Here is a 27,876-nt window from a genome sequence, read left to right on the forward strand (position 1 = left end):
CTCAGCTGAGCATCTATATGGAAGAGATGTGGGCACATTATGAGGGGAAGGGGCTGAAACTTCCCTGCCCTCTATGGGGCACCAATTTCCCAGGACCTCCACCAGCCCGAGAGCTCTCCAAACGCCATACACTGGGATTCTTATGGTGACTTCACACGGGAATGTTCAATTATTAACTCCATTTCCAGTCCCTCCTCCTTTCCTGGAGAATGGGAGAGAGCTGAAAATTCTAAGCTTCTACTTAGAGCTTGGTCTTTTTGATGATCAACTCCTATCCAGGAGCTATTCAGGAGCCCACCAAAACTTCCTCATGGAAAAAAAATGACTGCTATTAACCAGGAAGTTCTGAGAAATTTAGGAACTCTGTCAGGAACTAGGACCAAAGACCGAATATTAGAGCAAAATACGCTATTAGTGCTCTTTAGGAGCTACTAGGAAATTAAAGAGAATTTTAGGAGCTCTGTGACAGAAACTGAGAACAGACACACATGCACACATATATGTGTATATATATATATATTTCCTATCATATCAGAGCATATTTTGATTATATTTTTATATTCTCAAATTTTAGATCCCTTCCAATTTTAAAATATGTGGACATTTATGTAACTAACAAGTCTGAATAAAGAAATCATTCTTTATTCTGTAATCAAGATGAGTTAATGACATCAATTTGCAGAGAGAATGCAATCTTATTTAGTATAAAATTTAGACTCAATTAAAACACATATAGTATTGGAGAAAATTCAAGAAAGACCAAAAAGCAGAATAAATATTAAACACAAATACTTAAAATAGAATTTTTAAAAAATAACCTTTTCTCTAATTACAAAAGCAACAGAAAGGGAACAGGAAGGTAACATAAAAAGGAAATTTTAAAACAGGCAACTTATAGGAAACAAATAATTCCATCCCCTAACTTTAATCATTTAACCATGAATTCTTAATCTTTTTGGTGTAGGTATCTAACTTTCTCTGTAAGTTATTTACATTCAATTATTTTTATATTCAGCTATATTACTTACCATGCTAATGACACACTACATTTATGTGTCTGTGAATACATTTTTAGTGTAGTTTATGTTAGGGGAGGAGTTGGGCGCAGGTAGAAATAAGAAAAAGACACAGCAAATTAGACCTACATTAGGCTTGGATCACAGGTGAACCCTTACTAGTTCTGGGACTTTCATCAAATTAACCTTTTTCTGCTTCAGTTTCTTCATTCATAAACTAGTGTGGTTGTAGAGATTAAATGAAATGGTAAATTTAAAAGATGAAGCTGTATGCCTGACACATCTTATTTAAAGCTATATCGTTTTTATTATTGATAGCAGGGGAATGATGGATATTACAGTCAAATCATCCTCTTTCCAAAAGAAACAGGATGAAAATCTTGGCGTTAAAGACAACTTTATTTATTTATTTATTTATTGTTAATTTATTTTATTTTATTTTTTTTAATTAGTTATTTTCTATTTTTTAACTTTACAACATTGTATTTGTTTTGCCATACATTGACATGAATCCACCATGGGCGTACATGTTTTCCCCTTCCAGAACCCCCTTTCCACCTCCCTCCCCATCCCATCCCTCCGGGTCATCCCGGTGCACCAGCCCTGGGCACCCTGTATCATGCATCGAACCTGGACTGGTGATTCATTTCACATATGATAATTTACATGCTTCCATGCCATTCTCCCATATCATCCCGCCCTCACCCTCTCCCATAGAGTCCATAATACTGTTCTATTTATCTGTGTCTCTTTTCATGTCTTGCATACAGGGTTATCTTTACCAATTGACTACATACCATATATATGTGTTAGTATACTGTATTGGTGTTTTTCTTTCTGGCTTACTTCACTCTGTATAATAGGCTCCAGTTTCATCCACCTCATTAGAACTGATTCAAATGTATTCTTTTTAATGGCTGAGTAATATTCCATTGTATATATGTACCACAGCTTCCTTATCCATTCATCTGCTGATGGGCATCTAGGCTGCTTCCATGTCCTGGCTATTGTAAACAGCGCTGTGATGAACATTGGGGTACACGTGTCTCTTTCAAGTCTGGTTTCCTCGGTGTGTATGCCCAGCAGTGGGATTGCTGGGTCATATGGCAGTTATATTTCCAGTTTTTTGAGGAATCTCCACACTGTTCTCCATAGTAGCTGTACTAGTTTGCATTCCCACCAACAGTGCAAGAGGGTTCCCTTTCCTCCACACCCTCTCCAGGATTTATTGCTTATAGTCTTTTGGATAGCAGCCATTCTGACGGGCGTGAAATGGTACCTCATTGTGGTTTTCATTTGCATTTCTCTGATAATGAGTGATGTTGAGCATCTTTTCATGTGTTTGTTAGCCATCTGTATGTCTTCTTTGGAGCAGTGTCTGTTTAGTTCTTTGGCCCACTTTTTGATTGGGTCGTTTATTTTTCTGGAACTGAGTTTCAGGAGTTGCTTGTGTATTTTTGAGATTAATTGTTTGTCCATTGCTTCATTTGCTATTATTTTCTCCCATTCCAAGGGCTGTCTTTTCACCTTGCTTATAGTTTCCTTTGTTGTGCAAAAGCTTTTAAGTTTAATTTGTTTATTTTTGCTTTTATTTGTATTTTATTTGCTTTTATTTGTTTATTTTTGCTTTTCTTTCCAGTATTCTAGGAGGTGGGTCATAGAGGATCCTGCTGTGGTTTATGTCAGAGAGTGTTTTGCCTATGTTTTCCTTTAGTAGTTTTATAGTTTCTGGTCTTACATTTAGATCTTTAATCCATTTTGAGTTTATTTTTGTGTATGGTGTTAGAAAGTGTTCTAGTTTCATTCTTTTACAAGTGGTTGACCAGTTTTCCCAGCACCACTTGTTAAAGAGATTGTCTTTTCTCCATTGTATATTCTTGCCTCCTTTGTCAAAGATAAGGTGTCCACAGGTACATGGATTTATCTCTGGGCTTTCTATTTTGTTCCATTGATCTATATTTCTGTCCTTGTGCCAGTACCATACTGTCTTGATGACTGTGGCTTTGTAGTAGAGCCTGAGGTCAGGCAGGTTGATTCCTCCAGTTCCATTCTTCTTTCTCAAGATTGCTTTGGCTATTCGAGTTTTTTTGTATTTCCATACAAATTGTGAAATTATTTGTTCTAGTTCTCTGAAGAATACCATTGGAAGCTTGATAGGGATTGCATTGAATCTATAGATTGCTTTGGGTAGTATACTCATTTTCACTATACTGATTCTTCCGATCCATGAATGCGGTATATTTCTCCATCTATTTGTGTCCTCATTGATTTCTTTCACCAGTGTTTTATAGTTTTCTATATATAGGTCTTTTGTTTCTTTAGGTAGACATATTCCTAAGTATTTTATTCTTTTCATCATGATAGTGAATGGAATTGTTTCCTTAATTTCTCTTTCTGTTTTCTCATTGTTGGTGTATAGGAATGCAAGGGATTTCTGTGTGTTAATTTTATATCCTGCAACTTTACTATATTCGTTGATTAGCTCTAGTAATTTTCTGGTGAAGACAACTTTAAATGAGATTATTTAACAGAAACTTCTTTTGTAAATATGCTGCCTTGCCTGTGAAAAGAGAAAATAACTTATAAAATATTAGAAGATAATTACTTTTTTTCAAGATTCAAGTTTTGGACTTTAGCAAATATTTTCCTCAATGGAAGAGAGATAAGTTATGAAACCACACCTCATGAAGACCTGCGTATCCCACTTAAGTGGTCACCGTAGCATTTCTATTCATCTTCATAAGTATCTTTGGGAGTCTCTCCATCCCTCTTCATGGAAGACGTCTCTCCATCCCTCTTCATGGAAGACAGAGTAGCCCAGTAAAAGAGAGAAGGCTGCTGGCCTCAAATCCTAGTGGTATGTTCTTAGGATACTGGTTCAACTTCTTAGCTAAAGCCTTAGCTTCCTCTTCCTCTCTAGAACTGACAATGCCCTGAAAGTTCATTAGGATAAGTAAATGAAATAATACAGCCAAAAAAAAAAAAAAAACAACGAAAACAAACATAGCTGTCAGTTTTGTAGCACTTAATTACTAACTTGCTAGGATTCCCAAACATGGGTTCTTTTTTGAATTACTCAGTTAGTAAAGAATCCACCTGCAATGCAGGAGACCCCGGTTTGGTTCCAGAGTGGGGAAGATCCACTGGAGAAGTGATAGGCTACCCACTCCAGTATACTTGGGCTTCCCTTGTGGCTCAGCTGGTAAGGAATCCACCTGCAATGCGAGAGACCTGGGTTCAATCCCTGGGTTGGGAAGATCCCCTGGAGAAGGGAATGGCTACCCTATCCAGAATTCTGGCCTGGAAAATTCCATGGATTGAATACCCCATGGGGTCACAAAGAATCCGACACTGCTGAGCACCTTTCACTTTCAGCTGACAGTGATTGTTTCATATATATTTAAAGTTATCTTTAATGCAAAGTTTGTATAAATGTATAAATGTATGTAGGCCTATGGTAGAAAAATCTGAGATCTGGTGTTAAGGAACAGGAATTTGGTTTTATCAGAACCGAAGGAGATGGAGGTATTGTAAAGAAATGTTTTACATGAATTAATTAACATATTCTTCACTGTTATCTTGTGAGGTAGGTATGATTATTATGCCCATTTTGCAGATGAGGAAAATGAGGCATAGATAAAGCTGAAATGCAGAGAGAGAAGGAAACTCACACAAGGACATACAAGTAAATGGAGGCATCAGAAGTTAAACCAGGAAGTTTGCATTAGAATTCGGACTCTTAATGCTATGTTATGTTATGTTTTAGCATCACACACGCCAGTCTGTTTAGAAAATATGTGGAATTGAACATTACTAATTTGAATATTTTTCTCCTGTCTCTTTTGCTTATATATCATTTCAAATTATTTAGTCAAGTTCAATGTCAATTTTTAGTTATTTATTCATGGTTGAAGGACTTGAAGAGAGGCTTACATGTTAACTGATGAAGAGCTTAGCAGAAGCAAAATTACTTGCTCAGGCTTATCTCCTCTTTTCTATAATACAGTTTTTTAAAGGGAATGTTTGTTGTTAGAGATTCATAGCTACCAGAATGTCTATTGAGAAATATAAGAAGTCATTTACTAATTGTTGCTTTACTGGTATACATGGCAATGTACAGGGAAAATCTGTTAAATTTGGCTAAACTTATCTTGTTATTATAATATATGTGTTTTCCCAACAATAGTAGAAATTCATTGTCATGAATAAACGTTGTAAGGTGAATTTATTTGTCCTAATACGGCCAAGATAAAACCCTTAAAAATTATTAGTATTTAAGTATAATTAAACATTTAACTGTAAATTATACTATAATATTTTGAAACCTCATTAAACCAATAAATCAGAAAAGGAACCAATTAAATTTTACTTAAGAACTGAGAAATGATATAGTAGTCTTCCTGGAGGTATGTGTATTTGATATATTTAGTATGAAAGTTTCCCAGGTTGTGCTAATGATAAAGAATCAACCTGCCAATACAGGGAACACAAGAGATGTGGGTTCAGTCCCTGGGTTGGGAAGAACCCCTGGAGAAGGAAATGGTAACCCACCCCAGCATTTTTGCCTGGAGAATTCCATGGACAGAGGAGCCTGGTGGCCTAAAATCCAAAGGGTCACAAAAGAGTTGGACACGTCTGAAAGCGACTTAGTACACATGTGTATTTCATATATTTCAGTTCAGTTAAGTTCAGTTCAGTTGCTCAGTCATGTCTGACTCTTTGTGACCCCATGATTCACAGCACACCAGGCCTCCCTGCCCATCACCAACTCCCGGAGCTTACCCAAACCCATGTCCATCGAGTCAGTGATGCCATCCAGCCATCTCATCCTCTGTCGTCCCCTTCTCCTCCTGCCCCCAATCCTTCCCAGTATCAGGGTCTTTTCCAATTAGTCAACTCTTCGCATGAGGTGGCCAAGGTATTGGAGCTTCAGCTTCAACATCAGTCCTTTCAATGAACACCCAGGACTGATCTCCTTTAGGATGGACTGGTTGGATCTTCTTGCAGTCCAAGGGACTCTCAAGAGTCTTCTCCAACACCACAGTTCAAAAGCATCATTTCTTCGGCACTCAGCTTTCTTCACCGTCCAACTCTCACATCCATACATGACCACTGGAAAAACCATAGCCTTGACTAAATGGACCTTTGTTGGCAAAGTAATGTCTCTGCTTTTAAATATGCTATCTAGGTTGATCATAACCTTCCTTCCAAGGAGTAAGCATCTTTTAATTTCATGGCTGCAGTCACCATCAGCAGTGATTTTGGAGCCCAAAACAATAAAGTCTGACACTGTTTCCACTGTTTCCTCATCTATTTCCCATGAAGTGATAGGACCAGATGCCATGATCTTTATTTTCTGAATGTTGAGCTTTAAGCCAACTTTTTCACCCTCCTCTTTCACTTTCCTCAAGAGGCTCTCTAGTTCTTCTTCACTTTCTGCCATAAGGGTGGTGTCATCTGCATATCTGAGCTTATTTATATTTCTCCTGGCAATCTTAATTCCAGCTTGTGTTTCTTCCAGCCCATCGTTCCTCACGATGTACTCTGCATATAAGTTCAATAAGCAGGGTGACAATATACAGCCTTGACGTACTCCTTTTACTATTTGGAACCAGTCTGTTGTTCCATGTCCAGTTCTAACTTTTGCTTCCTGACCTGCATACAGGTTTCTCAAGAGACAGGTCAAATGGTCTGGCATTACCATCTCTTTCAGAATTTTCCACAGTTTATTGTGATCCACACAGTCAAAGGCTTTGGCATAGTCAATAAAGCAGAAATAGATGTTTTTCTGGAACTCTCTTGCTTTTTCGATGATCCAGCGGATATTGGCAATTTGATCTCTGGTTCCTCTGCCTTTTCTAAAACCAGCTTGAACATCTGGAAGTTCACGGTTCACGTATTGCTGAAGCCTGGCTTGGAGAATTTTAAGCATTACTTTACTAGCGTGTGAGATGAGTGCAATTGTGTGGTAGTTTGAGCATTTTTTGGCATTACTTTTCTTTGGGATTGGAATGAAAACTGACCTTTTCCAGTCCTGTGGCCACTGCTGAGTTTTCCAGATTTGCTGGCATATCGAGTGCAGCACTTTCACAGCATCATCTTTCAGGTTTTGAAATAGCTCAACTGGAATTCCATCACCTCCACTAGCTTTGTTCATAGTGATTTGATATATTTAGTGTAGGCAAATGATTAATCTTAAAAGATTTCAAATATTAACCAGAAACGTCAGATGATAATTCATTTTGTATTTCTCTGCAAGTCAGGAAATAATTCACATGGATGATCAGAAATTTTTTCTTTTATTTCTTTTTGGATGAAAGGAGACAGAAAAGGGGGAATTATAATCACTTAAAAAAAATGTTACCGATTCAATCCACAAAAGAAGTATGTTTTAGAGCAGTTTCTAAGACATTCTTCAGAATTTCTTCACAGAGTGGTTTTGACTTTCTTGATCTTTTCTTGTAACTCTTATTTTTTTCAAAGAATTTTTATGCTCTTCTCTTGTCTACTCTAAATTTTTCTGATTTGTTCAAATCTATATATTCTTCAATGGATCACAGTATTGTAATAAAAGACTTGCCAGCACCTGCTATGATAGAAATCTTGTTTGTTCATATTATACAAGCATTTTGTAATATAATATAAATATATGATAATGATATAGCAGTCTATTTTAGGCAATTTGAATATAATTCTTACCTAAACAACAAAGAAAATTATTGTATTAGATGGATACCTAAGTAATTGTGGTTTCAGACCATGAATTTTAAATCATTATGACTAGGCTCAAACACATCTTTATTAATCAAAATCAGAGCCATTAAAACCAACACATTTTTGCCAACAAGAAATAAATTTGTTTATTCTTGTAGTATAAAAATCCGTGCTTCAGGATTTGATGAACTCTTGGAAAGCATGTTTTGCCTCCCGCTGGTTGTGGACATGTTTCCCTGCAAAAAGATGTTGAGATGCTTGAAGTTGTGGTAGTCTGTTGGCAAGAGGTCAGGTGAATATGGCAGATGAGATAAAACATAGCCCAATTAGTTCAACTTTTGAAGCACTGGTTGTGTGATGTGCAGTTGGGTGTTGTGGAGAATTGGGCCCATTCTGTTGACCAATGGCTGCAGGCGTTACAGTTTTCAGTGTATCTCAACAATTTGCTGAGCGTACGTCTCAATGTAATGATCTCAGTGAGATTCAGAAAGCTGTATCTCTGGATACAGTGGATCGGATGGGCAACAGACGACCAAAGAGTGACAATAACTGTTTTTTGGTGCAAGTTTGGTGTTGATAAATGCTGCTTCCCTGGAAGCTCAAATGGTAAAGAGTCCACCTGCAATGCAGGAGACCTGGGTTCAATCCCTGAGTCAGGAAGATCCTCTGGAGAAGGAAATGTCAACCCACTCCACTATTTCTGTCTGGAAAATCCCATGGACTGAGGAGCCTTGCAGGCTACAGTCCAAGGGGTTGCAAAGAGTCAGACAGGAGTGAGTGACTAACACACACATTGGAGCTTCTTCTCAGTCCAATCACTGAGATGGTCATCACCAGTTGTTATATTGTCACACTCCTATCAAGAATTGGTTGGCTGTTGTTGCGTAGAGTAAGAGAAGACAAGACTTCAAAATGATGATTTTCTTTTGGTTTTTGGTCTGTTCATGAAGCTTATCAAGCTTTTTCACCTTTTCATTTTTTTCGATGTGCTGAGGAACCATTGAATGGTCAACGTTAAGTTCTTTGGCAACTTCTCATGTAGTTGTTAGAGGATCAGCTTCGATGATCCTTTCAATTGGTTGTTGTCAACTTCCGATGGCTCACCACTACACTCCTCATCTTTAAGGCTTTCATCTCCTTTGCCAAACTTCTTGAACCACCACTGCACTGTACGTTTGTTAGCAGTTCTTGGGCCAAATGTGTTGTTGATGTTGCATGTCTTCTCTGCTACTTTACGACTCATTTCGAATCCAAATTAAAAAAGCTGCTCAAATTTGCTTTTTGTCTAACATCATTTCTATAGTCTAAAATAAATATAAAATAAATAGTAAATAATAAGTCATTAGCAAAAAACATAAAATGGGGAATGTGCATTAAAATGATGTATAGCATAATGACATTAAAAATGTATTCCAATATCAAATGGTTATGTTCAGCAATGCAAAACTACAGTCACTTTTGCACCAACCTAATAGATCTAATGGCTAGGAATGATGTAGAATAAATCATACCATGAAAAAAAGTTTATATTTTTGTTGAATGGATACATTAACTAGCATTTGGGATTCTATAAATCTTAATTAATGACCTGCCTCTTATCTTTAGCAGTGTCCATGATTTTTATCTCTGATAAAAATGTTTCGATGGCTCCCCATTACCTTCAGGATAATGGTTAAACTCTTCGCAGCCCAAGAAACCCTTTATGATTTGAATTTTTGTGACCAGTTTAACTTTATATGATACAACTGTCCTACTACTTGGGGCCAGCTTTACTCTCTTACCTTTGAGTCCACAGACCAGAAAGGCTTCCCAAATCCTACTCGTTTTAGTTGTTCCCTTCTTTTGGAAGCCACCTCTGATCTCTCCAGCCTATTCTAGCATACCCTTATTAAGGCTCATCACTATGCCTTTTAATTCCTATTTAATTATCTGCCCTTTGAGCAGATTTGTAAAATTCTCAAGAGCAGAGACTGTTTTGTTTTGTCTGTTTTGTATTTCCAGAACCTAATATAATATATGCCATGTTGGAGGCATTTGTTAATTGGATGAGTAAATTAAAAATGTTGATCATAATGGTAACCCAAAGCATTGAGAGATCATGAAATATTTTCCATATCAGAAAGGAAAGATAAAATTTTTATGTGTAGTTTTATTTGGATGTCATTCTTTTATCGTTTATAAATATACTACCTAATATTTATGACTATCTATAAATATACTATCTAATATTATGATAAATCTGACTTTTGTTAATTAAAATATTTGATTAATGAAAGAAAAAGTTTCTAGTTATGCTACTTAGGGTTATCAAAATGTTCTGTATTTATAAGGACACATCACATTTTAATGCATATTATGCTTGTCTTCATGATATAAATGATTCTTCCTTGATTGATTATGGGTTTAATATATGTTATATATCTTATAGTTTCAAATTAATTACTCATGTAGTTTTAATCACATCCATTATATCTTCAAAATTATGCTTTTAGAAAGCTGCAGCCTTCAAGACTCAGTGTAAAATACACTGGTATTGAATTGTATTTGCAATTGAAGATTTATTTGAAGTTTGTATTTATTAGTTCATACAAGATAAAAATAAAGCCCTCCAGAAAATTCTAGATTAAGCAAGCTTTAAATTATGACAAAAACTTACTTTTTCTCTTTAAAAAATTCAACATGGTAAAGTAGTAACAATGTTATCTTGGTTTTCCTCACACTCATTGGTACTACTGTAGGAGAAGAAAGCTTTTGTTCCCTTACTCTCCTAGGTTTAACGGCTGGGGCCTACAAACCAAATTGTAAAAGATGAATTAACAGAAAAATAGCTGTTTAATTATGGATATGTGGGAGTTTTAGAATGGAATGTGACCCTAGGAAGTAGTCAGATGATTGAGGCTTACACACAGTCTTAGGCTAATCAAAACAAAAAGGGGTTTAGGTTTCTTGTTAGAAGAGGGAGTTATAGGAAGGTGAGGACAGAAAATGTAAGGTTCCCGGGGTTGTCTGGTTATACAGATAAGAGTCTCTCATGCCATATGTTATCTCTAGGTGCAGTTCTTTTCCTGGCTTGGAGATACCTTTACAAATGGAAATTTCCTTTGTAGGTATAAATTTCCTTAATGTGTAGAGTGTAGGCAGGAGCTCCTGGTTATTTGAGAGTTCAGTATTTATAATTTTACTCCTATATTAAATAGGGAAATAGCTATTATACAATAAAAATATTCTTCGAAGAACTTATTACATATTTAATCCCTACTCAAATATCCCTCCCAGTTTAAAACAAATCCATATTTACCTACCTACAAAGGTCAGTCTTGTTAGATCATCTAATAAGTTCATCTTTCGTGATGGACAGGGAGGCCTGATGTGCTGCAGTCCATGGGGGTCACAAAGAGTTGGACCCGACTGAGCGACTGGACTGAACTGAACTGAACAAGGTCAGGCCTTAGTCTCCCTTGTCTAATATTATTTACATATGGCTGCATTACATAATTAAATTGCAAGTGTAAAATCTAAACCTTGTAATAAGTACAAGATTTTGTGATTTTGATGTAGGTACTATTGGCAAAGGGATCAATTGCATGCAAAGTCACTGGTAAATGGTGACTTGTCAGAGGGCATTTCCAGTAAGTTTGATTGTACCTGGGATTTCATTTTTGGAAAAGAATGATTGACAACATGATACCATTGAAAGAATTTTTTTTTACTTGCAGTTTCCAAGAGAAGAAGAATGCCATGCCCTGCAGGATCATATGAGAAAGTATCAGGTTGGGTCAGATGGAGAGGAAATTTTTTCTTTGACTCTCTTAGCTTCTTTTCACTGGTCTATTAATTAAATTTACATAAGACAGATTAAAAGGATAAAAGCAAATTAAATTAGAAACATATAAGTACCACTACCACCCCTGCAAAAAAAAAAAAAAAAAAAAAAATTGAGACTCAAGGGCAAGTCAGGCAATTGAGGCTTACATGCTATCCTGAGCTAAGAAATGGGTTAGGGACCTGGGATTTCAAAGGGGATAAGGATAATTCACAGGACAATAAGAGCAGATGTTTGGTAATTAGATGTTTGTCCTACTGTATTGGGGCTTCCCAAGTAGCTCAGTGGTAAAGAATCCACCTGCCAATGCAGGAGGTGTGGGTTCAAACCCTGGGTCAGGAAGATCCCCTGGATGAGAAAATAGCAACCCACCCCAGTATTCTTGCCTGAAAAATCCCATGGGTGGGCTGTACAGTCCATGGGGTTGCAAAGAGTAAGACATGGCTGAGCAACTGAGCACTCAGACACCTACCATATAGAAAAGTCGTTCACATAGAAAGTTATCTCTTTCTTTGTGATAGGTAAGGTAAGAGAGATAATAAGTCTCTCTCTAAGCCAGGCTCCCTATCTAAATTCTTTTAAGTAGTTAAAGGAAAAAAAGCTGTTCCTGAGTCTCTGGTTGTCTCTTGAATGTCTCCAGCCCAAAGCAATCCACATGCCAAAATGAAATATTTGGAGAAGGGTTATTCTGAACCTCTTCAGGCAAGAAGGAGGAAGAGTGAGCGGACAGCATGGCCCAAGAGAAAGACAAAGTAGGGCAGGGGAAACAATGTAGAACTGGTTGGTTTGAGTAATGTGGGAGGCTCTTGGCTGTAGGAATGGTTTCTAGTTGTCTGGTGCCTAGCCCTGGGGTGAATACGGAAGGGGGGATATTTGCTTGGTGTGTGAGAGATAAATGAGGTGGTTGGAGATGTGGGCTTTGAATTTGCTGGCTTGCCTATCAAGGGCATGCTGGCAGGCAAGTTGTTTGCTATCTCTAGGAATTAGCTGGCTCTGATGGGAGGGACAGTCTCTCTGGCTCTGATGGGAGGGACAAGGTTCCACAATGTCAAAGCATCATAAAATACAGAAAATAAAGACATGATTAATACACACTGGCACATCACAATTTTCACTATTTCCCTTCCTACTTTACTCCCAACATTTTGTTTTCTAATTCTCATGCATATCTTTTTCTCTATTTTTAAAATTTTTGTTTTCTATATGGTTATCATAGAATCCATCCACAAAAGGCATTCAACATAATAGTATGATAGCTGTCTCAAAAACGATTGCTAGGTACATTTGTTAAAGAATTAAGAGAGGCTTTTGAAGAAATGGATGAAAGTTTTGAATATTATTGAAGAGGCTTTTTAATGTTAAATATGTAAAAGTCAAGCATTTAGGAACTCATGGGTCACGCTATCAAAATTTTTTCAAAAATATTTTTTAACCTCTGTAACATCTACATTTGTTATATGTTCATCAGAAAAAATCACATTATAGCCTAAATTTTTTTTAAATGTAAATGTAATTTTTAAATGTAAAATAAGCTTTAGTTATATTTCAAGATATAGTCCTATTTAAACCATTTTCCTGGGTATTTAAATTTTGATGATTCTTATAAAGTAGTGAGTTTTCATTCAACTTGGATGATAAAATCCTTTAGTATAGAATATAAACAAAAGTAGAACTGTTGATTGAACCCAGGCTGGTACGGTAAGAGGAAAGAAGCCAAGAAGGACTGGTTCAATGCATCTATCCTACACCAGCACCATAATCTTCTGGAAACTTTTATGTCTATGCAGCATGTCTTAAAAAAGACTGTAGGTTCAGAGCAGTGTTTTTAAAGTTTCATATAGAGTTGTATGGTTATGTAAGTTTGGGTAAGACTGGATTAAGCAAAGTTAAAAGCAAACGCTTTAAAAAAAAAAACAAAAAACTACAGGTCTCCTTGGAACTATTAAAATGACTATAGGTGCTATGTATCTCTAAGGAGACCTCGAAAATTGCCCAGAGACCTCTTTTTTTTTTTTTTAGGTCAATTGTGCTGTTAAATAAGCTTTGGGAAACATTGATCTAGAGAACAGAACAGGAGGAAAGTCATGTAAAATATTTATCCTCTAACTGGTTTATCTATCAAGTTGAGAAAGAAAAATCTAGTAAATTCTCTTACGTTGTTTTGAAGATCAAGTTATATTGTTTTTGGAAATGTGTTTTGAAACTAGATTTCAGTGAATAAACTGTACTATTGAAACTACAGTGCTTATCATTTTGTATTGAAGCTTTTTACTTACATGTCAAACTTCTCTACTGTACTGTAAACTTCACTGTAAGATTTCATCTTCTTCAATGTATATTTCCAATATCAAATGCAATACTTTACTCAAGAGTAGGCCCTTAGATACTTAATTTAATAAATTATGAATAGGTTAATGATATCCAGATAGTTATGGATCATTCTAGAATAATCAAAAAGGGCTAGATTCAAGTCTGCTGCCTATCACTTGTTGTGTTATTCTGGTCAAGTTATTTATCAATTCACAATGATTATGAAGTGTAAAATAAGTTTTGAAGAACAGTTTGAGATTTGAAAAAAAAGAATTGTTCATGTAGCCCCTTTGGGAATAATACAAATTAAATTATCAAAATTTAAAAAGGAGGTTGGTAAAAAACCTATGTATCACATATTAATTGTTATATATTACCATAAGTTAGATTTAGCTATGGAACTTTACACTGGAAAATTATAACACTTATTTTGTTCAAATAGAGATCAAATGGTAGCAAAGGACTGCTTGAGTGTCTATGCTTGTAGGTGATTTTACAATTGTACGAGAAATGGGTTCCAAGTGTACCGAATTTGGACTGACTCTTGAATATTGGTTGCTTGAATTGTTTTCTTATAAACAGAGCATGCATGCATACCGTCATTTCAGTCATGTCTGATTCTTTGTGACCCTATGGACTATAGTCCACCAGGCTCCTCTGTCCATGGCATTCTCCAGGCAAGAATACTGGAGTGGGTTGCCATGCCCTCAGCCTGGAGATCTTGACCAAGGGGTCGAACCCATGTCTCATGTCTCCTGTACTGGCAGACAAGTTCTTTAGCAATAGCGGCAGCTGGGAAGGCCTACAAATAGAGCAGTGGTACTTAAAGTGTGGTTTAAGGACATCAGCATCACCTGAGAACTTGTTAGAAATGCAAATTATGAGGCCTTACCTTCAGATCTAATGAATCAGAAACTCTAATAATGCTGCCAATAGGTTTTAACAAGTTTTCTGTTGGTTTAGATGAATGTCAAAGTTTGAAAGCCACTGAAATAGGGAAAGAGAAATACAAATTAACACTGTTTTTAAATTATTATTATGAGCTATTACAAATGAACTATAAGTTTCTGAAAACATGCCTGTAAGGAATTTAAAGTATTTGAACACAGAAATGTTGAATGCACTCACCATAGATTGGGCACTTATAATTGAAGAGAGAATGATTGTTTAAGAGCAAAGAGAAGACTGGCATGTCCAGATTTCATGTATTGTTCCTATACAGAGTTCATAAGATGTAATGTAACTAAAAATAAGTCTTTCTGAATGTACTTTTGAGTTTCATTGAGTTAGATAAGCTGTGGTCTGCATGATCAGATTGGCTAGTTGTCTGTGATTGTGGTTTCAGTCTGTCTACCCTCTGATGCCCTCTCTCAGTGCCTACCATCTTACTTGGGTTTCTCTTATCTTGTACCTGGGGTATCTCTTCACGGCTGCTCCGGCAAAGCACAGCCGCTGCTCCTAACCTTGGACTTGGGGTAGCTCCTCTCGGCTGCTGCACCCCACCTTGGATGTGGGGTAGCTCCTCTTAGCCGCTCCTGCACCATCACGCAGCTGCTGCTCCTGCCATGCCGTGTGGGGCCACCCAAGACAGACGAGTCATGGTAGAGAGGTCTGACAGAATGTGGTCTACTGGAGAAGGGAATGACAAACCACTTCAGTATTCTTTCCTTGGGAACCTCATGAATAGTATGAAAAGGCAAAAAGATAGGACACTGGAAGATGAACTCCCCAGGTCAGTAGGTGCCCAATATGCTACTGGACATCACTGGAGAAATAACTCCAAAAAGAATGAAGGGATGGAGCCAAAGCAAAAACAACACCTAGTTGTGGATGTGACTGGTGACAGAAGCAAGGTCCGATGCTGTAAAGAGCAATACTGTATAGGAACCTGGAATGTTAGGTCCATGAATCAAGGGAAATTGGAAGTGGTCAAACAGGAGATGGCAAGAGGGAACATCGACATTCCAGGAATCAGCGAACTAAGGTGGACTGGAATGGGTGAATTTATCTCAGGTGACCATTATATCTACTAGTGTGGGCAGGAATCCCTTAAAAGAAATGGAGTAGCCATCATAGTCAACAAGAGAGTCTGAAATGCAGTACTTGGATGCAATATCAAAAATGACAGAATAATCTCTTTGTTTCCAAGGCAAACCATTCAATATCATGGTAATCCAAGTCTATGCCCTAACCAGTAATGCTGGAGAAGCTGAAGTCAAACGGTTCTATGAAGACCTACAAGACCTTTTAGAACTAACACCCAAAAAACATGTCCTTTTCATTATAGGGGACTGGAATGTAAAAGTAGAAAGTCAAGAAACACCTGGAGTAACAGGCAAATTTGGCCTTGGAGTACAGAACGAAGCAGGGCAAAGGCTAATAGAGTTTTGCCAAAAGAACACACTGGTCATAGCAAACACCCTCTTCCAACAACACAGGAGAAGACTCTACACATGGACATCACCAGATGGTCAACACAGAAATCAGATTGATTATATTCTTTGCAGCCAAATATGGAGAAGCTCTATAATCAGCAAAAACAAGACCAGGAGCTGACTGTGGCTCAGATCATGAACTCATTGCCAAATTCAGACTTAAATTGAAGAAAGTAGGGAAAACCACTAGACGATTCAGGTATGACCTAATAAAATTAATTATGATTATACAGTGGAAGTGAGAAATAAATTTATAGATTTAAGGGACTAGATCTGATAGACAGACTGCCTGATGAACTATGCACGGAGGTTCGTGACATTGTACAGGAGACAGGGATCAAGATCATCACCAAGAAAAAGAAATGCAAAAAAGCAAAATAACAGTCTGAGGAGGCCTTACAAATAGCTGTGAAAAGAAGAGAAGAGAAAAGCAAAGGAGAAAAGAAAACATATACCCATTTCAATGCAGAGTTCCAAAGAATAGCAAGGAGAGATAAGAAAGTCTTCCTCAGAAATCATGCAAAGAAATAGAGGAAAACAATAGAATGGGAAAGACTAGAGATCTCTTCAAGAAAATTAGAGAAAACAAGGGAACATTTCATGCAAAGATGGGCTCAATAAAGGACAGAAATGGTATGGACATAACAGAAGCAGAAGATATTAAGAAGAGATGACAAGAACACACAGAAGAACTATGCAAAAAATATCTTCACGACCCAGATATTCACGATGGTGTGATCACTCACCTAGAGCCAAATATCCTGGAATGTGAAGTCAAGTGGGCCTTAGAAAGCATCACTATGAACAAAGCTAGTGGAGGTGATGGAATTCCAGTTGAGCTATTTCAAATCCTGAAAGATGATGCTGTGAAAGTGTCAAACTCAATATGCCATCAAATTTGGAAAACTCAGCAGTGGCCACAGGAATGGAAAAGGTCAGTTTTCATTCCAATCCCAAAGAAAGGCAATGCCAAAGAATGCTCAAACTACCACACAATTGCACTCATCTCACACGCTAGTAAATTAATGCTCAAAATTCTCCAAGCCAGGCTTCAGCAATACATGAACTATGAACCTGCAGATGTTCAAGCTGCTTTTAGAAAAGGCAGAGGAACCAGAGATCAAATTGCCAACATTTGCTGGATCATCGAAAAAGCAAGAGAGTTCCAGAAAAACATCTATTTCTGCTTTATTGACTATGCCAAAGCCTTTGACTGTGTGGATCACAATAAACTGTGGACAATTCTGAAAGAGATGGGAATACGAGACCACCTGACCTGCCTCTTGAGAAAACTGTATGCAGGTCAGGAAGCAACAGTTAGAACTGGACATGGAACAATAGACTGGTTCCAAATAGGAAAGGAGTATGTCAAGGCTGTATATTGTCACCCTGCTTATTTAACTTATATGCAGAGTACATCATGAGAAACGCTGGGCTGGAAGAAACACAAGCTGGAATCAAGATTGCTGGGAGAAATATCAATAACCTCAGATATGCAGATGACACCACCCTTATGGCAGAAAGTGAAGAAGAACTAAAGAGCCTCTTGATGAAAGTGAAAGAGGAGAATGAAAAAGTTGGCTTAAAGCTCGACATTCAGAAAACAAAGTTAATGGCATCCGGTCCCATCACTTCATGGCAAATAGATGGGGAAACAGTGGAAACAGTGTCAGACTTTATTGTTTTCGGCTCCAAAATCACTGCAGATGGTGGTTTCAGGCATGAAATTAAAAGAGGCTTACTTCTTGGAAGGAAAGTTATGACCAACCTAGACAGCATATTATGAAGGAGAGACATTACTTTGTCAACAAAATCCATCTAGTCAAGGCTGTGGTGTTTCCAGTAGTCATGTATAGATGTGAGAGTTGGAGTATAAGGAAAGCTGAATGCCAAAGAATTGATGCTTTTGAACTGTGGTGTTGGACAAGACTCTTGAGAGTCCCTTGGACTGCAAGGAGATCCAACCAGTCCATCCTAAAGGAGATCAGTCCTGGGTGTTCGTTGGAAGGACTGATGTTGAAGCTGAAACTCCAAAATTTTGGCCACCTGATGCAAAGAACTGACTCATTGAAAAAGAACCTGTTGCTGGGAAAGATTGAGGAGAAGAAGTAAAGGGGATGGCAGAGGATGATGGTTGGATGGCATCATCGACTCAATGGACATGCGTTTGGGCAAACTCTGGGAGATAGTGAACGACAGGAAACTCTGGTGTATTGCAGTCCGTGGGGTCACAAACAGTTGGACATGACTGAGCACACATGCATGCATTACATAAAAAGTAATAAAAGCTATATGTTTCTATGTATATACATACAAATTTCTGATTAGAAATATTAGAATTTCTATTAAAAATTTCTATTAGAAAATACCTAGAACCCCCTGTTCAACATGTACATGTGTCTCTATGTATATGTATATATGATATATAAATATTCTCATGTTTATCTGATAACAATTATTATATTTTATTTGTTCATCAGTATAAACTTAATGAAGCTGCAGTTTTTTCATTTATTTCCAATAGTATGTATATTTTCAGCATGTTATCTCTACTGTTAAATGGTAGAATTTAGCCTTTAGTTAGAAAATGAATAATTCTGTACTGAAATTGAAGTAGTAGTTACTTGCTAACACTGGGAAGCATAACTTAATTAATATGAACTTTAACATTTGGACATTATATACAGTTCTCTAGAGTTTATTGAGCTAGCGATATTTTCTAATTGGTGATTATTTCCTAAAACTGCTCCTTTTACAGTGTTTCAAAATGGCTTGGAATTATAACTTCATAAATATTGGTTAGCAAATTAATTCCTTATTAAATGGATGTTAAATTCTAAATTTTTGAGTAGCAGTGAACAAAGATCAGTGTTGTTTAGTCACTAAGTCATGTCCGACTCTGTGACCCCACAAACTGCAGCATGGTAGGTTTCCCTGTTCTATACTATCTCCCTGAGCTTACTCAAACTCATCTCCATGAATCAGTGATGCTATCCTACCATCTCATCCTCTGTCACCCCCTTCTCCTCTTGCCCTCAATTTTTCCCAGCATCAGTAGGGGGCATTTATTGTTTCATGGGACAAATTCTGCACTCTAGGCACACATGGAATATAAAGTTAGATTTTTAAGAAAATGAAGATGACTCCATCCATCTTCAACTACAGGAAAGCACTCCTTCCAGTGGAAAGGAAGAACTTCCCTCATTCTTTCAGACCAAACACTTGATCATCTGATTAAAATTTTGCAAAATTAATGTACTGCTCATGACTGTTGTAGCCATTGACCATTCATTGTTAGAGTGTTAAAATTAATACTCTAACATTCAAGGCTTCCCAGATGGCTCAAAGGTAAAAATCTGCCTGCCAACGCAGGACCCACAAGAGACACAGTTTCAATCCCTGGGTTCTGAAGATCCCCTGCAAAAATAAATGGCAACCCACGCCAGTATTCTTGTCTGGAAAATCCCTTAGACAGAGGAGCCTGGCAGGCTGTAGTCCATGAGGTCACAAACAGTTGGACATGACTGAGCATGCATGCGCATACACAGACACATTCATGAATGGTCCTTTGTTTCAACAATGTTAGTGAAGAAATTTAGAGTTTTAAGGATCTTTGCCAACCATGAAAAAATAAATATAATAATAAAACTATTTATTCTTAACTTAAAAAGAAAAAATAGCAAATCTTTTCTTTCAGAATTAATGTAAAAATATTTTTACCATAAACATTAATAATCATGAGTGAAAACTGTTAGGATTTTTTTAGATTATAAAACCACATTTGATATACTGTAAGTTAGCTCTCAGAATGTGAAGAACAAAAACTGCTAATGTCAGTCATATTTCAAGTCATATCTTCACCTAAGAATAAATTGTCAGAAGGGATAAGCAGTTAAGACAAGATCATGGATACGAGTTCTGATCATGAGCCAGAGAATTTTGAGCTCGAAGGAACTGCAGGTCCTCTCACACAGGTTGCTGTCAGGTAAAGTCTTTTTTACCATTCTACAGTTGAAGCAACTAATGCCCAGAGAAGCTTTACCTTTCCCAGGTACCTATAGCTCACATAAATTAGAAGCAGTGGAAACAGAGAGGAGAAAATATAACTCCTATATTCAGACCCGGTATTACTTTACAAATAGGGTCTCATTTGTTGTTGTTCAGTCGCTCAGTCTTGTCTTTTTGTGACCCCATGGACTGCAGCATGCCAGGCTTCCCTGTCCTTCATTATCTCTCAGAGTTTGCTCAAACTCATGTCCATTGACTCGATGATGCCATCCAACCCTCTCATACTCTGTCACCCCCTTCTCTTGCCCTCAATCTTTCCCAGCATCAGAGTCTTTTCCATAGTCCTCATAGCAATCATGTGATATAGATGTTATTAATACAATCCCATTTTTTAATGAAAATAATTCAGCTGCTGCTGCTGCTGCTAAGTCGCTTCAGTCATGTCTGACCCTGTGTGACCCCATAGACAGCAGCCTACCAGGCTCTGCCGTCCCTGGGATTCTCCAGGCAAAAATACTGGAGTGGGTTGCCATTTCCTTCTCCAATGCATGAAAGTGAAAAGTGAAAGGGAAGTCGCTCAGTCGTGTCCAACTCTTAGCGACCCCATGGACTGTAGCCTACCAGGCTCCTCCGTCCATGGGATTCTCCAGGCAAGAGTACTGGAGTGGGGTGCCATTGCCTTCTCCGAATTCGACTAAAACCTGTGAAACAATGATTCATCAATGTATTAGTTTCCTAGGGTTGCTGAAGTTAAGTGCTACAAACTAAGTGGCTTACAGAGCACAAATTTATCACCTCACAATTTTGGAGGCTAGAAGTCCAGAATGAAGCTGTAGGCAGGACATCTTTCCTCTTAAGGCACTAGGGAAGGAACTATTCTAGAACTGTCTCTGTTAGCTTCTGGTAGTTCATTGGCATGATTCCAGTCTCCACATGGCATTCCATGTGTGTGTGTTTGTGTCTGTATGTGTCCAAACTTCCCCTTTTTATAAGGACAGTAAACCAGTATGACTCATCTTAACACGTTACATCTGCAATCACCGTATTTCCAAATAAAGTCACGTTCTGGGGTACAAAGAGTTAGGATTACAACATGTGAATTTTGGGGAGACACAACCAATAAGCTGGTAGTGAAGTTAATATTTAATTGCAAATATTTCTGGCTTCATATTTTACATTATATGATGTCAGAAATAAATTTTCACTTTGTTCCCCAAAAAGCAATTTAATGTAGTATTTATATGTTTAACAAATTATAAAAGAGAAGGAATAAAAGTTTGTGATGAAAAATTTGTTGAGAATAAAATCATGTAAGAAATATCTGATGGTGGATTTTCGTTTTTATGTTGTCAGTTGGTAGGAAAACATTTATCAGGACAGGATGATGATAGTGGGATTTTTAAAATATTAATCTGCCAGTAATGTGCAAGATGGATAGTAGGAAAGAAAACAAGAAGACAAGTTCAGAGGCTCTTGAAATTCAAGATTGAAAATCTAAGGCCCCAAAGGGTTGATGCAGTGAGAATGTAAAACTGGGGTAGGCAAAACCTTTTTTGAAAGATATATTTTATAAGATGTGGTTGTTAATTATATGTGGATATAGAAAAATCAGGTACAGTAGGGTTTCATGCCTTGACACCAAGGAAAATGGTAATCTTCATAGATAGCAAGGACATTTTATTTTCCGTTTTAATTTTTTTGTTTTAGTTGTATGTCTAGATTTTCCCCATTGTCCTAACATAATAATTCTTTGCTGATTCAACTGGTGTCCTTAAATAACAATGGTAATAAATTCCTTATGGGAACTATAGAAGCAGATTTCCTGTTGAAAAAAAATATGGTGTAATATGTAGATAAATCAGTTTGCATGAGAATAGAACAGAGCCTTATCCAAATGATGGATCTTGGAGTTCCTGTAGGGGAATTGAATTTCTGTGAATGCAGCCCCCCATCCCTTTGATAAACTCCTCCATCAGACACTCATTCCTACTTTGGTCCTGAATTGAAACTATAGATTTAATGTTTCTTACATTATTGGCAACCTAGGGTATTTTTCTGTCTTATCTGATCATGTTGGCACAACTGTGGGCTCACTCTGCTGTCACATTGTCATGTCTGGAATATATTTTCCCCGTTATGTTATGCAGCGTACAATTTACACGTTGTCCATTACCAATCCTGAGCCAAGAGAAGGAGTGAGAAAATGAAGCTTTGTACCTCCTAGGAGATAAATACTATTTTCTAAGTTAATTCAGAAGATTTTAGTTCCAAAAAATGGGATCTACTGGGAGGGTTTTATAGAAGTTATAACAGATTAAAGTGAAGGATTGCTTTTTTCTGAAGATAGTTTTAAATAAGGATAGCTATTTAAAATTGTACATGTGGAAACCTGAGAGGAACTTTTCAAACTTGATAAAACAGGGAAAAAGCTGGATTGCATGAAGACAAATTTTAAAAGCTCAAGACTGATAGAGGGTCATATTCTAGATAGACAAATGGCTTTTCAATGTTGTCCTAGATTGGTGGCTGTCAGTACTGTCTGCACAATTTTAATCACATGGGAGCTTTTACAAACAATGTGGATGGTTAGCCTCATTTCCAGTAGATTCTGATTAGATTGTCCAGGGTATTTGGAATTCAGGCATTGGTATTATTTAAATTTCTGCCAGTGATTCTATTTGTAGTCAAAAGAGAAAAGCACTCACTGCCTTAGAGCTTTTGTCAACTTGGAAATTGAATTATTGAACTTTATACAATAATAACATTAGGACAATATAGCATTAAACAATAACATGATAAAACCCTGTTCACTATCAGAAATTAACATATTTCAGTGAATAAACATATAAGCACTTATGTATATGCTGTACACAAATGCCACATTCTGTCACATTTTATAAGAACATCCTTTGCCCTTGAGATGAATAAGAATTCATAGGAATAAAAACCCACGATATTTAGAGAATTATCTTTGTGGAACAGGAAATCACAAAAGTGATTGATAGTTTCAACTTACCTTTCAGCATATTTATTCTTTGCTCATTCAATACATTTTTTCTGAGTAATAAGTATGTATAGGTGCTACTGTCAGTGCTTGAGGTAGAACAGTGAATAAAAGACAAAATCCTCGCCTTCATGGAGCTTATATTTGAGTTGAGATTTAAAATTCATTGAAAATTTATTATCATTGGTTTATTTTTTAGGTTACCATTGGATTTCCATTTTCTATAGTGATAGAAAAGTCCTTTTAAAAATGAACATTTGAATTTAAAATTTAAGAGTAATAAAATATGTAAAATTACTAATAATCCAGGTAATACCTTACTAAAAATAGTCTCTGCAAATATAATCAGGTTAAGACCTAAAAATTATGAAAATATTACCTGAATGACAGATATTTGGCGACATTCTTGGCATCTAGATGTGGACTCTGAAGTGTTCTAAGATGTGGGAAAAAATAAAGTTGGAAGTTTTACTTATATTTATGGAAGTATATTTTTTAGAGTCATTTATAATTTTCTTCATTTAGCATATGTTTTATTTAAAATTTGTATAAGAATATTAGCTGCCATTCAGTACCATCAGATATGTCCTATCTTCTACCCTGAAACTCATCACCCTATATACAAAAATAACAAAAAGCTGGAAGACAGATGAAGGAGAAAGAAGCCAGAAAAGAATAAGCAATTAAAATATGCTTCTGATTGGAGATAGAAGTGATAAAGGCTGTCCTTGAGAATAAGTTGATTTGAAACTGGAGCACAAGCTTTATTGTTCACTTGAGAGAATAGATGCATAATGATTTTTACTATGAGTTAGTATTGTGTTTGGAAACATTAGCATTCAAATTAAGTGCCATGCGTAAGATTACTGTGCATGTTTGTACATGACTAAATAAAACCTCCAGCAAAGGCAATGTCTGTGTGAATGCAGTACTTCTAGCCTTATTTTTCTGTAAGACTTTCCCTGGCAGTAGATGTGACTTATTGAAAAGCCTCATAGTCATTGAAAAGGTCATATTAAAAGTGATCTGAATAAATTTAAAATATAAAATAAATCATACATTACTATTTTATTTTACTAAGCAATACCATGGCTTACATGGATGGCATAGTTTCCTAGAATGATCTGTTAGAAGTGTTAATTTTGATACCTCAGTTCAGTTCAGTTAAGTCACTCAGTTGTGTCTGACTCTTTGTCACCCCATGGACTGCAGCACACCAGGCTTCCCTGTCCATCACCTGAAGTATACCCAGACTCATGTCCGTTGAGTCGGTGATGCCATCCAAACATCTCATCCTCTGTCGTCCCCTTCTGTTCCTACCCTCAATCTTTCCCAGCATCAGGGTCTTTTCAAATGAATCAGCGCTTCATCAGGTGGCCAAAGTATTGGAGTTTCAGCTTCAACATCAGTCCTTCCAATGAACACCCAGGACTGATCTCCTTTAGGATGGACTGGTTGGATCTCCTTGCAGTCCAAGGGAATCTCAAGAGTCTTCTCCAACACCACAGTTCAAAAGCATCAATACTTTGGCGTTCAGCTTTCTTTATAGTCCAACTCTCACATGCATACATGACTACTGGAAAAACCATAGCCTTGAGTAGATGGACCTTTGTTGAAAAAGTAATGTCTCTGCCTTTTAATATGCTATCTAGGTTGGTCATAACTTTCCTTCCAAGTAGTGTCTTTTTATTTCATGGCTGCAATCACCATATGCAGTGATTTTGGAGCCCCCCAAAATAGAGTCAGCCACTGTTTCCACTGTTTCCCCTCTTTCCCCATCTATTTGCCATGAAGTGATGGGATCAGATGCCATGATCTTAGTTTTCTGAATGTTGAGCTTTAAGCCAACTTTTTCACTCTCCTCTTTCACTTTCATCAAGAGGCTCTTTAGTTCTTTTTCACTTTCTGCCATAAAGGTGGTGTCATTTGCATATCTGAGGTTATTGATATTTATTCCAGCAATCTTGATTCCAGCTTGTGCTTCATCCAGCCCAGCATTTCTCATGATGTACTCTGCATATAAGTTAAATAAGCAGGGTGACAATATACAGCCTTGATGTACACCTTTTCCTATTTGGAACCAGTCTGTTGTTCCATGTCCAGTTCTAACTGTTGCTTCCTGATCTGCATACAGGTTTCTCAAGAGGCAGGTCAGGTGGTCTGGTATTCCCATCTCTTTCAGAATTTTCCACAGTTTATTGTGATCCACACAGTCAAAGGCTTTGGCATAGTCAATAAAGCAGAAATAGATGTTTTTCTGGAACTCTGTTGCTTTTTCGATGATCCTTTAGTTCAAGGCTTAACAAAATACACCTGTGACTCTGAGGCTATGGCAGTAAATGTGAGGCAAATTAATAAGAACAATTAGGCTGTAGGGTGTTATCATTTCTGTATTTAGCATTTTGAGAACCACCTTTAAACTTGTTGACTTTGACCTAGAACTCTTTGTAGGCAGACCTGAAGATTGAATTTTCTGTTATTGTGGAATAAAAGCTGGAAAAAAGTGAGGATCAGTTGTGATAAGATCATTGCTGATTTAAAGCAATGTAATTTCTTTGGTTGACCAAAGTGAAACACTCAAGAAAGTTTTGTTTCCAAGTCCAATAATATTTTAAACTCACAAGGTAATGTACATTCTGGGTACAGATAATATCTATTATTGGGTACAGATAATGTCTATTATTAATATCTAAGATATTCTTCTTGTGTGTTTGCATTTACTGCATTTCTGTTCATACTAACTCAATGCATTTAATACTTATTTTAACAAAAATATAAATTCACTTTGGAGACTTGATTTTATCATTTCTCCTTCATTTCTTTGAGATTATGCATTAAATTGGTAAATATACTTTCTTTAATTCTCTGCTGTTGCTGCTGCTGCTAAGTCGCTTCAGTCATGTCCGACTCTGTGCAACCCCATAGACGGAAGTCCACTAGGCTCCCCCGTCTCTGGGATTCTCCAGGCAAGAACACTGGAGTGGGTTGCCATTTCCTTCTCCAATACTTGAAAGTGAAAAGTGAAAGTGAAGTCGCTCAGTTGTGTCTGACTCTTAGCAACCCCATGGACTGAGGCCTACCAGGGTCCTCTATCCATGGGATTTTCTAATGGCCCTGAAATAATAATCAACTTCTTAAAAGTTTTCTTAGGAAAAGTGATATTCAAAGTGTGGAAATTTGTGATAATTTGCTATTTAGGAACTGAATAAAATACACTGATTGAAGAATATATTAGTCAACTTTGGAGTGAAATTTTAAAGAAATATATCAAATATTGCCATGCATGACTTTAAGTATCTCAGTACAAAGAAATACCTTTTTAAATGTAGAATTGTGTGACTCAATATTTTCAACAGACATGTAGAGAGGAAGTGAATGGACCATTCTGCTTTATTTTGTTTTACAAGAAAGTGTTGAAACTCTAGGGCCCAATACCAGGTCTTCTGTTTTCTTCTAGTCCCTTCTACCAGAAAGGAAGAAAAAGAGGCATGTGAAAAACACAAAAGAGTTTTTAAAAATAAAAACAACAAAAACTTCTCACATACATTGGTATTCTTTTCTCCTAGAAGAATATTACTGGGGTGGAATGAGAGGAAATCAGGCATATTTATTTTTGGAAAAAACAAGTAAATATCCCCTAACCTTTCTTGTTAAGAATCCCTATGATGCAGGATAATAGCTGTAGAAAGGAAATAATTATATTAAGAGAAGTTCTTAAAAAAATATGCAATTCAAAAGGAAAAATAAGGACTTAGGATTGGAGACATGAGAAGATGTTAACATTCATTCATTTGCTTACCATTTTTCTCCCTACTATGAGTAAAGAAGTGTTCTAGATGCTGGAGATACAGGAGCAAGCAGATCCCAATCAAGTGTCTGTTCTCATAGGGCTTGTCTTCAAGTGAGTGAGGCACACTGAAACAAATATAAAATTGTAATTGTCCCAGGTTACATGGGAGATAGAGATGGGGGAAGTGCCCAAGTCACTGAGATTAGGGGAGACATCTTAAAGGAAGTGACACAAGTGGCCTTCATGGAGAAATCTCCATTTCTGTTGAGGACTTTTTTCTGTGTAGATAAGTGTTAGGATATAAACGACATAGAAAGATGTATGAGTCATTGCTATTAAGAGATAGCAATAAATAAGGAATTCAAAAAATAGTATGTGTGTTAGTTTTCCAGGACTATTCAGAAAAAGCACCATAAACTTGGTGGCTTAAAACAACAGAAGTTTATTCTATTGCTTTTCTGGAGGCTAGATGTCTGAAATCAAGATGTCAGAAGGGCCATATTCTCAACAATTGTAGGGGACAGGTCCATGCCTTTCGTTTAGTGTTTGGTGTTGCTGGCAATCATTGGCATTCCTTGGTTGTGGACACATCATTCCATCTCTGCCTCCATCATCAAATGGTGTTGTCCATATTTGTTTCTGTGTCAACTTTCCTTCATCTTACAGGACATCAGACTTAAATTATGGGCTCACCCTACTCCACTATGCGTACCTGCATGCTAAGTCACTTCAGTCGTGTCCAACTCTTTGTGACACCATGGACTGTAGTCTGTCAG

At 36.9% G+C, this 27,876-nt stretch overlaps 2 protein-coding genes across 3 annotated transcripts in view; one reads left to right on the forward strand and one right to left on the reverse strand.

The window, feature by feature from the left end:
- The window catches only part of NAALADL2 (N-acetylated alpha-linked acidic dipeptidase like 2), a 1,599,429-nt gene that overhangs the window by 620,570 nt on the left and 950,983 nt on the right, over positions 1-27,876 (forward strand). Inside the window, exons 9-10 of one of the 2 annotated variants that reach the window (XM_081570964.1) lie at positions 11,089-11,170; positions 11,447-11,500. The exons of the other annotated variant lie outside the window; for it this stretch is intronic. Coding sequence (XP_081427090.1) covers positions 11,464-11,500 — 37 coding nt within the window. The 5' untranslated portion in view covers positions 11,089-11,170; positions 11,447-11,463. The remainder of the gene's footprint in view (positions 1-11,088; positions 11,171-11,446; positions 11,501-27,876) is intronic. 2 annotated transcript variants of the gene reach the window in all.
- On the reverse strand, positions 11,418-27,806 carry LOC145538631 (uncharacterized). Its single transcript, XM_081570967.1, has 7 exons — positions 27,633-27,806; positions 27,110-27,225; positions 26,626-26,773; positions 23,690-23,746; positions 15,275-15,492; positions 14,756-14,850; positions 11,418-11,558 (listed from the first exon to the last, which is right to left on the reverse strand). The coding sequence occupies exons 1-5, from the start codon at positions 27,692-27,694 to the stop codon at positions 15,288-15,290; spliced, it is 588 nt and encodes a 195-aa protein (XP_081427093.1). The 5' UTR covers positions 27,695-27,806; the 3' UTR covers positions 11,418-11,558; positions 14,756-14,850; positions 15,275-15,287.

The sequence above is a fragment of the Giraffa tippelskirchi genome, chromosome 2, assembly GCF_054371585.1.
Source record: "Giraffa tippelskirchi isolate mGirTip1 chromosome 2, T2T-mGirTip1v1.2.pri, whole genome shotgun sequence".
Lineage (NCBI taxonomy): Eukaryota > Metazoa > Chordata > Mammalia > Artiodactyla > Giraffidae > Giraffa > Giraffa tippelskirchi.